The sequence below is a fragment of the Argiope bruennichi genome, chromosome 8 (genome assembly GCF_947563725.1).
Source record: "Argiope bruennichi chromosome 8, qqArgBrue1.1, whole genome shotgun sequence".
Classification (NCBI taxonomy): domain Eukaryota; kingdom Metazoa; phylum Arthropoda; class Arachnida; order Araneae; family Araneidae; genus Argiope; species Argiope bruennichi.
In genome coordinates, this window is record NC_079158.1 from 120,342,229 (window position 1) to 120,352,842 (window position 10,614).

Consider the following 10,614-nt stretch of genomic DNA (forward strand, 5'->3'; position numbering starts at 1 on the left):
CTTCGTGGTTGAACAAACTTTATCCGAACCGCGAAAAGAAAATTAAAGGCTTCGTGGGGAAAAAAAAGCAAAATTTAAAATCTTGAAAGCATTATTTCAAAGGAGTGTGTGTATCTGTTGCACGTACTCTGTAATGAGCGATAATACATCTTATTTTTAAATTTTTTTCTTATGCGAAATGTAGGAAGAAAAAAAAAGGTTTTAATCTTCAAAAAATTCGACTTTGAGATTTATTTTGACAACTCCATATTTCAAACTGCCATGAATTCAAATAAGTATATTGCCGCATTGAAAAGAGACAATCGACTCTCCATGGCTGAATGGTCATAGCACTGATTCCATATTCAAGAGATCGTAAGTTCGACAATGCGATTCACAGTTTGTGTAAATATTTAATTCCTTGATTTTATGTTTTCCTTTATTTCATGTCCCAGAAGATTCTGGACCTTTCTTTAGTTTACCAGATAAGTATTCTGGACTTTTCTTACTGTCTCCAGAAAAGTATTCTGGAACTTTCCCTGCTAGTATAAAAGCAGAAGATTTGTCAGTCACTGTGTTCTGAGTTCAGTTAATAAATTGGTTTAACTTCTTGTGTGTGTCATTGAGTTCCACACTAAAGAACCTACGTGACATTCTTTTTTGATTTTTTTATTACGTCTGGGAACACCATAAAGAAAAAAATATTTTAAGCTAAACTGATGAAATTTGGAGTGTTGTCTTTACGCTAAATCCATAGATTTCTATGCAATTTTGAAATAAATCCTGTAAACAATGTCAGTAAAAATATCATTGCGGACGCCTTTTCTATTACAATTCACTCAAATGATCAAAAGATCTCCAGATGAGTGATACACTCACGAAAAAGTGTATTAATCAGTGTTCTTAAATGCAATTAACGACCCTGATTGCATATCACAGTTCTTTATTAACGGACAAACACATTCAAAACAAACTACACTATTTACAAGATGTTGCCATACAGTACAAGCTAAATCAAAACAAAACAAATAATTCTTAGGTTATAGGTGGACGGTTTGTATTCAGACATTGAAAATAATATTGCACAATCTTAAATTGAACACATACATAAGACAAAAAATAAACAGAGTGAAATATTTTACAACATGTTACATACTCCCACCTTGCAAAGTGAAGGGTTACACTGAACTTTGCAATATAAAACAAACTGAAATTTATAACACTTAATTCCTCGTGAAATCTGTAAAATTGAAAGGAGTTCACAAGTCCAATTTACGAGGAACGTTTATGGTCCTTCCTAATCTGGTTTTGGTATGGTGTATCTCCTCAGAAATATCAGTCCTTTCAACAGGAGAATTGGGAACCTGGTCAGCAGGTAAATCAGGAACATGATCAGCAGGTGAATCAGGAACACGGTCAGTAGGTAAATCAGGAGTCTTCTCAATAGATAAGCCACTACTCTGATGTTTCTACTATAGGTGGAAAAATATTCACTCTTTATATCTGTTGTTTGAATATTCACCATAGAGGTCACGATAGCTCTTCTCTCTTTATTCACTTCTTCCTCATTGACATCTACTACAACATCACTAACAGGCCATTCATGAGACGAAAGATACAACCAACTGGGACCTTCCCACCATTTCGAACTGCAAAGCTGCTTCGCTGAACACCCTCTACTCGGACAGTCCGCTGGATTCAGTGATCCAGGAACGTGTCTCCAAGCTTTGACTGGTGTCAGCTTCCGAATTTCTTGAACACGGTTGTAAACAAATACACCCCACGGTTCTTCTCTCTTCAACCAAGCCAGCACAGTAGTAGAGTCTGTCCAGAAATAAACATTGTCTGTTGGAAACTCTTTCAAGACAGTGGAAGAAAGACGAGCAGATATAGCAGCACCAAGAAGTTCCAGCCTTGCAATAGTTGTTTCCTTTTTCCCACAAGGTGCAATTCTAGTTTTCCTCTGCACCAGTTGTATGTGTACAGAGTTTCCACTATCAACTCGTAGGAAAACAACCGCAGAATAGGCTAGTTTGCTTGCGTCGCAAAAAAAATGCAATGAAATATGCTCAAATCCGCTATCACAGTGTAACCACCTTGGTACTTTAACATGCTTCAAATATTCCAGCTCCATTAGCCACTTCAGAAAATATTGACGTGTTTTTAGATATACTTCTTCATCCCAACCGATTTTAGATTTCCACAAATTTTGTAGCCAGAGTTTTGGTAGTAGCAACACTGGACTAGTAATCCCCAAGGGATCAAACACTTTGTGGGAAGCAGCAAGAATATTTCTTTTCGTGATAACCTCTTCCATTAGTTCTCTCAAATCCGGAATATTTATTGAAAGAGTATCACAATGTCTGTCCCAAATCGTTCCCAGGATGATTGTAGGACTTGTTATTGGATCAGATGGGCTAGAGTGCTCCCACCCTCGTAAGTCGAATTTTCTTTCAGCCATGATCTCCGTGGCTACATCAATAAATCGTTCTAGCTCCGACTGGGTTTTGACACTTGCTAAACAATTGTCCACGTAAAAGCTGTTCATCAACTTTTGAATAATGCACTCAGGGTATCTTCCACGGCCTTGCTGCGCTTCTTCCAACTTTCTCTCCAAGTGGTATTGGATTGTTGACCCAAGCAAGAAAGGGCTGCTGGAAACACCAAACACCACTCGGCAATGTATGAGTTCTCCTTCTTCACTGTGCCACAAAAATCGCAAGAAATTTCGATCCTCCTTATATAGACTTATTTGTAAGAAGGCCTTCCGTATATCAGCCGAAATGCCAAACCTATACAGTCGAAACCTTGTTAACATGGAAGGGATCAATTCAATCAAGTTTAATCCCTTTTCCAAACAGTCATTGAGGCTGACCGCTCCCTTTTGTTTTGATGAAGCGTTAAAGACGGGCCTAATTTTCGTAGTGCTGTTCGGCTTCACCACATGTGGATGGGGCAGATAGTGACAAGCAGACTTTATTTCCTCTTGGGGAACTTCTTCAATTATGCCTTCTCGTTCCCATTCTTTAAAGACATCACCGTATTCTTGAAATAAGTTTTCCTTCTTCAGCTTATGGGTTGTCACTTGCAACCCTTTGAGTGCCAAATTGAAGTTGTCTGGAAGAGGCAAATGACCGTCAAGCCAAGGTAGGGAGACAAGGAATCGCTCTTCTTCATCGACCTTGACAGTTCTTAAGAAGTGCTCCATCGACGCTTTATGAAGCTCCTCTTTGGTTTTTTGTTCTGAAGGATCTTGGATCCCCAAGGAATCTAATCTCCATAATTGGGAGATATCCATCTCTTTCACAAATAGGGAGGCCACCAGCATAGCATTGCATGATGACATCTCATTCTCAGGAACTTTACCTGACAGAGTCCAGCCAAGTAGTGTCTCCATGGCAACAAGCCCACAGGATAGAACTCTACGCTGGCCAGTTATGAGCTTCCCTATCACATCTGAACCAAGAAGCACTTGAACAGATTGTGGCTCCTCCCCTACATCTGATAGCCTGATCTTCATCTCACGGAGCTCTGTAATCCATGAACCTGGAGTGACTGATGAAATTTTGTCACATATAGATGGCTGGTCTAATGCTTCCAGGTTGCATGTAACACTGTTGTCTTGATTTCTCAGTTTTATCCTATAGCAATTATGTTCGCACTTGTCAGATTTAATGCCCCCAAACAATGAGTGCATCAGAATTTCCTTTCTGAGTGGGATATATCCCATTTTCTCAACAACATTCTTTAATACATAAGTCTTTTGTGACCCAGAATCTAGAATTGCCCTAACTGGGATTTCTTTGTTACCACACACCATTTTTAATTTCAACGTTTGGAGGAACACCCTGGGACTAGAAGTGTTGTTGGCCATATTAATTTCAACATTTGGACTCTTATTCTCACTCTTGAATGAATCTTGATTCTTAGCCTCTAGAGACTCACACATAAGTGGGACATGCTTTTTCCCACATATTACACATCTTAAAAATGCTTTACAGGAACGAGATGTATGCTTTGGTGTTAAGCAAGCAAAACAACATTGCTTCTCTCTTAAAATATTATACCTTTCAGCCAAACTCATCTTCTGAGCTTGAAAACAGTCTGGGCTCGAGTGTTTCCCAGTACAGAAAACACATTCTTTCTTCACTTCTTTTGAAGCTGTAGTAAATAAATTGGCAGCTGTAGGTACTTTTTTCATTGGAAAATCTCTTTTTTCTTAAATGATTGGCGATTTTCATCTGCACCCAAGCCAAAACCAGCCATAGCCAAATTAATTCTTTCTTCGCCCTCCGTTTCTGCTTTAAGAAAAGTCATCAAGTTGGTTAAACGGTCTTTAGCATCAGTTGAGACTGCTGAAGAAGCAATTCTATTCCATGCTTTCAAAAAGTCCTCTTGAAAACAAGACTCCACCATGGGATAAAGAATTGAAGCACACTTATCAGTAGACACTCCTAAAGTCTCTAAGGCTCTCAGATAAGATTCGAGTTTATCATAGAGAGATGTCATCGATATTTTCTCATGTTTCTGAACTGAGATTATCAGCTTTAATAATTCCCGAACATAAACTTCTACTAATAGTTCATCTCTCCCAAATCGTGCTTTTAAACTTTCAACTGCTTTGGCATAATTGGCTGCTGTTGCCGGGAAGCTTTCTACTACTTCTCGGGCTCGTGATCCATTTACAGTAGCTTGCACAAGATATTGAAATTTGTTCTCAGGCGCGATTTCATCATCGTTATGAATGTGTTGAAACTGGCTCCAGAATTGTAGCCAATCTTTAATATCGCCATTAAACTGTCTAAATTCTAATTTTAGCAGATTAAATTTCTTTTTAGCACCAGATATAACAGTATTTTGAGACTCACCTGTAATTGGCAACGTTGCTCTGATTCTCGCCAATTCCAGTTCGTGTTCTCTTATTTTTCCACTTTCTTCGTATTCTAGCTGTTTTAATCTTTCCACTTTTTCAAATTCTGTTTGCTTTTGTTTTTGTTCTTCTTTTAGTTTTCGCTGGCTCACGGCCGTTACTAAAATATTTGTCACAAAGTCTGGATCATCCAAATACTCTTTGCTATTCAAAATAATATCTTTCAGTTCAGAAATTTTTACCTTATCAGGCAGTGTCTCTCCAATTTCTTCTGCTACAAACAACAAGTCCTCTTTCAAGAAGCCTTTAGCTGTTTTAAACATGTTTGTATTCAAAAACAATGTCCTGTCGCGTAACGCCAGAAATGTAAACAATGTCAGTAAAAATATCGTTGCGGACGCCTTTTCTATTACAATTCACTCAAATGATCAAAAGATCTCCAGATGAGTGATATACTCACGAAAAAGTGTATTAATCAGTGTTCTTAAATGCAATTAACGACCCTGATTGCATATCACAGTTTGTTTGTTTGTTTGAATGAGGGGATTTAGGGATTTTTAGCTACAAAGGCTGTCATCCCAGCGTTCAACAATATCTTCAATCAATAAATGTCAAAAAATTTCAAGTGTTGAAGGAAAATATGGAGAGAGAGTTTATCTGCAAATGCTTTGCTCGTGAGTTGTTTGAAATTACAGCTTGAAAGAGAGTTGAGGCCCAACTTCGACCACAGGCAACGTCTTACGCTTGAGTATTTTCGGCAGTGCAGTAAGATATGATCCAAATTATTCAAAGAGTGGCATGTTTCGCAATTTGGTTCATTCGACAGGTTAAAACGATGTAGAAAGCCAGGTGTAATGAGTGTTTTGGTAGATATTCTAGCGCAAATGATGTCTTCTCTTCTATTTCTTGTCCATTTAGCAATATTTTTTATGTCTGGAATTTCACCAAGAATTTCATAATATTTGCTCTGTCTATAGCTGTCTGTTGTTTTTCTTTTTGAGATTTGTTTGATGCGTGAGATGATGTCTTCCGATGCGATCCATTCAATGCATGGGCTGATTTCTGTAACTGATTTTGCGATCAAGTCCGCTTTTTCATTCCATAAAATTGTCGAATGCCCTGGGATCCAAAGAAAAGTAATATGTTGGTTAATCTGAGATTTTTCCACAATTTTGGCCACAATTTTATGAATAATGGATGGGGATTTATATGAAAATTTTTGAAGTGCTGTAAGAACTGAAAGACTATCTGTAAGAAGAAGTAAATGTTTCTCAGGAACGGAAAGATAGTCCAGAGCCTGGTAAATTGCAAGAGCTTCAGCTGTAAAAATTGAATTGATGTTGTGGGTTCGAAAAGCAAATTGAGACAGATCCGAAATGCCGGCGATTGAAGTTAAGTTTTGTGATTTCGATGCATCAGTTGCGATAATGAAACACTGTTTGAAGTCCTTTTGAAGCGTTTCTTGAAAACTGCCATTAATAGCTGAGTGTGGGAGAGATTTGTTTTGAAAAGGGTATTTTGAAATAATAATACTGCAATTTTCTCTTGGAAGTTGCAAAAAATGTTGATCAGAAATAATGCGATTCCAATTAATGTTTAGATCAGAAAAAATTTTATCCAGAAAAAATTTTATCCAGAAAAATTTTGTCCTGTTCAATAAGAGCAAGATTGAAATGTTCTAAATCTAATTTGTAGATGGCGGAGAAGGAACTGATAGAAATCTGCTTAATGAGAAATTGTAAGGATAAACGTTTGATTTTTTCACTGAGAATTTCCTGATTGGAGATGTAAAGGAGAGCTTTATTTGGTGTCCACTGTGGAACACCAAGTGCAATGCGAAGTGCTTTGGTCTGAATAATATTACATGCTTTCATGTGAGTTTCTGGAAATTTGTTGATAATGGGACTGGCGTAAAAGAATAAGCTGCAAATGCTATTGTCTGTGATTGTGATTAAATCTTTTGTTCTTGGGCCATAATGTTTATATGCAAAACCCTTTAATGCATTGATTTTTTTAAAGCTTTATTTTTAATTTTATTTAAGATCGATCCGTTTTGATTTCTTTTTGAAAAAGGAATTCCGAGGAATGTAATTGAGTTTTTCCATTGGATGTTCGTTCCTGCTAGTGAGATATTTGGGTGGGTAAAATTAATTTTGTTTGAAAGATCGGCTATGTAACTTTTCTCTGCATTAACTGAAAGCTTCCAATACGTACACCATTGATGTACGTTTTCCATTGTTTTTTGTAATTTCTTAGCAATAAGTTCAATAGACTGGTGCGAGCAAAATATAAATATGTCGTCCGCAAAGATCAAACAATCAACTTCATTTTCAAGAGTTTCAAAAAAATCCGATATAAAAATTGCCCATAAGATTGGCGAGAGGACACTACCTTGTGCCAATCCTTTGTTTGTAATTCTTATGTCGGAGAGTGTTTGTCTCCATCACACTTGAAACGAACGGTGACTAAGGAATTGATGCAACCAAGCGCATATCTTCCCGCAGATGCCCAATTCCAAGCATTTATATATCAATCCGTCAATATAAACCGAATCATAAGCTTTTGCGATGTCGAGACTAATACCAATGAAAGGTTTTTTTTCCCTCTTTGCTTTTGAAATGCTGTAATATAATGAGTAAGTGGCTGCCCTATTGTCCTTGTATGGTAAAAAACCAAATTGTTTTGGATGAAGTTTTTTGCTCTTTGTTAGAAAATCAGTAATTCTTTTACATAAGATACGTTCAAAGATTTTGGAAAAAACAGATGTTAGAGCTATTGGCCTATATGATGTTATCTGAAGCTTGTCTTTATTTGGTTTTGGAATGGGAATAATAAGTGCATGTTTCCATGTTTTGGGAACATATGCTGTGTTAAAAATCTGTTGAAATAATTGAAGGATGTAATAATTTGCATTTTTGTTAAGTTTTTTGAAAAAGGATGCGGGAATATTGTCTAGACCTGGGGTTGTTGTTTTTGATTTTTTAATTGCGAATTGTAATTCTTCCATTTGAAGTGCTCTGTTTAATTCGCTTTCCTGATTGTCCGTAAACTGGATTGGTAATGGCTCGTGAGTACTGGAATTGTTCGCATAAAATTCTGCGAACAGATTACTTTGCACGAATGGGTTTGTGATGAAAGAATTGTTAACAGAAATGGTGTTGAAGGAGTTATTGTCTTCATATTGCTGATTCATTTTTCTTAAGATAGAATAAAATAAACGAGGATTTCTTGCACTATTACATAAGTTATCCCAAAATTTTTGTTTTGCTTGTTTACTATAAAATTTGAATCTGCTTGCGAATTTTTTGTGAAGAATCCAAAATTTAGTTGATATGCATTTTAATGCTTTCTTCCGATATATGATTTTAAGGTTGTAAAGTTTGTGACAGGTTTTATCCCACCAGGGTGGGTATTGTTTGTTATTCAAAGGTATTTTTCTAGTATTATTGGATATGATTTCTGAAATGTTTGATGAAACCGAGTCTAGGTTAAGATTTGTATCTTCAAAAAATTTTTCCGATTGAAAAAGAATAGATTGCCATTTAATTTCTGTGAGGAACCTTTGTTTGTTGTGTAAAACTTTGCAGGTGGAAATTATGGGGAAATGGTCGCTATCAAAAGATGATTCAGCAACAAAACAATCTGAGCTACAGAAGAGTGATTTGGAACAAAGGGTAAGATCCAGAAGTGATTGGTTACCTGCAGGAGTAATGTGCGTCGGGTTCGAAGTATTTAAAATGACAAAATTTGAATCCGTTAACCAATCGACAAAATTGTTGCTGAGTCTGGAAGAAGTGGTTGAGCCCCAAAAAGGGTGATGTAAATTAAAGTCACCAAAGATGAACGTTGGTTCAGAAAGTGAGTTAAAAAAGTTTCCGAAAATTTCAATGTCAAAACCTGTAGGAGCGTAAATGTTTACTATACAAAAGTTTAGAGAAGCTGTAATGATTTTAACGGTGAGTATTTCCACGTCCGAATTTTGAGGTACATCGTAAGGGATTATGTATGCCGACAAATGATCGGGGATTCCAATTAAAAGGCCCCCTCCCAGTCTGCCTTCCCTGTGAGATCTAAAAAACCTTTTTTTATAGAAACTAAAATCTTCTTCAGCATAAAGAAAAGTTTCTTGAAAAATCCAGAAATCTGAAATTGAGAAGGGAGGAATACCAAGCCAGATTTTTTTATTCCTAATACTACGGCAATTCCACTGAACAAAACGCATCCTAATAAATTAAACCAACAGAAAAGGAAAAAGCAATCTGCAAACTCTGCAAGAGGTCAACCAAACACCGGGGTGACGTACACACACACAAAAAAACAAAAAACAAAAAACCCCCAAGCATTTGGGAAAGATAAAATTGAAGCAGCGCTTTGCAAAGAAGAGAAACAAATAACAAGCAGTAAAGTGGGAGAGGAAACATAAAACAGCAAAAAGGAAACAAAGCGCAAAAAAAAGATTATTAATCCGAAGTCCCAGCAGGGCCACCAGCGTCCCATTGCATGGGTTGACTAGTAGAACTAGCGAAGTTTTTCGAAGCATTAAGTAAAGCTTTTTTCTTCCTGGATGGAGATTTAATTTTTTCACCTTTGTCAATCACATGAATTAAATGTTGCATCATAGACTCGACCGTCTTTTGAAATATTTCCAATAGAGCATTGAAATGTTGCTCCATCTTTTTGTTGATGTTTTGGATGATGGATTCCATTTTGTCGTTGAAATGTTGTTCCATCTTTTTGTTGATGTTTTGGATGATGGATTCCATTTTGTCGTTTAAAGATTTTTCAAAGTCAATGGGTTCCGTGTTCGATCTAGTAACAGTCGCATAAGTTGTATTAGAAGATGCATTAAATATGCGTCGTGCTTCCCCCGTAGTGAGGTGGTTACGACATTTTAGATCCAAAATTTGTTGTTCTTTGACGTACAAGGGACATGCTTTAGATGTTGCTGCATGAGAACCTTGACAATTAATGCATTTAACTGGGTTTTGACAATTTCCAACGTGTTCTGTTCCACATAATTGGCAAACTTGGTCTTTCGAACATATCCTAGATGGGTGTAGGAAACTGTAACATTTTGAACACTGTCTAGGCCGATCAATAAAAGGTCGAATTTTCTGGATTGTAAGCCAAAGTTTAACTGAATCTGGAAGAGAAGTACCCAGAATTGTTACGAGAATTGGAGAAGTTTGTTGTGTCGAATTTTGTTTGACAAAACGTCTCATCTCTCTGATTTCAATATCGTTAAACTGTCGCAGTTCATCTGCAACTTCTTTGAGTGGAACACATGTGGGCATATCAATAAGCAGAAATCTAGAAGTAACTCCTTCCCAAATAACGTTTGAAGTAGCCTTAGTATCGTTAATCTGCTCTAAGCTAAGAAGTTGTTTTGCGCATCCCGGATCCTTTGTCGTAAAAATTAGTTTCCCTTGCCGGGTAAATCTCATGTTCATGATATTTGAGTGTCTGTCGATATTTTGCTTTATGAAAGTTTGCATCAGAATGGGGTTTGTGCGCGGTATTTGAGAAGAAGCATTCGCATTAGAAAAAATAACGTTTATTTCCTCGTAATGTTTCTGACCTAAATTTAGCACAAGGTCCTTGGCAGGTTTTTCATTCAAAAAATAAATGTCAGTAATTTGAGGCATCGTGTTGAAGGCGAGAGTTTCAGAATTCAATTGAAAGGACTCATCACTAAAGTCTTGCACTGATACAAATGTGCGACTCAGCTTGCAATGAAGAAAAAATTCACAAAATATAAAGGAACA

The 10,614-nt window shown here is 36.8% G+C and overlaps 2 protein-coding genes across 2 annotated transcripts; both read right to left on the minus strand.

Moving 5' to 3' along the window:
• Nucleotides 1–1,238: 1,238 nt before the first annotated feature.
• Nucleotides 1,239–4,180, minus strand: LOC129980745 (uncharacterized). The gene is made up of 2 exons (XM_056091126.1): nt 1,502–4,180; nt 1,239–1,448 (listed from the first exon to the last, which is right to left on the minus strand). The coding sequence occupies exons 1-2, from the start codon at nt 4,178–4,180 to the stop codon at nt 1,239–1,241; spliced, it is 2,889 nt and encodes a 962-aa protein (XP_055947101.1).
• On the minus strand, nt 4,177–5,172 carry LOC129980746 (uncharacterized). Its single transcript, XM_056091127.1, has one exon. It carries the CDS (start codon nt 5,170–5,172, stop codon nt 4,177–4,179), a length of 996 nt encoding a protein of 331 aa, XP_055947102.1.
• Nucleotides 5,173–10,614: the final 5,442 nt, after the last annotated feature.

Coding starts and splice junctions, on each gene's coding strand:
- LOC129980745 (XM_056091126.1), bottom strand. CDS start 4,180: ATGAAAAAAGTACCTACAGCTGCCAATTTATTTACTACAGCTTCAAAA. Junction 1,449..1,501: donor GAGCTATCGTGACCTCTATG/GTGAATATTCAA, acceptor CACCTATAGTAG/AAACATCAGAGTAGTGGCTT.
- LOC129980746 (XM_056091127.1), bottom strand. CDS start 5,172: ATGTTTAAAACAGCTAAAGGCTTCTTGAAAGAGGACTTGTTGTTTGTA.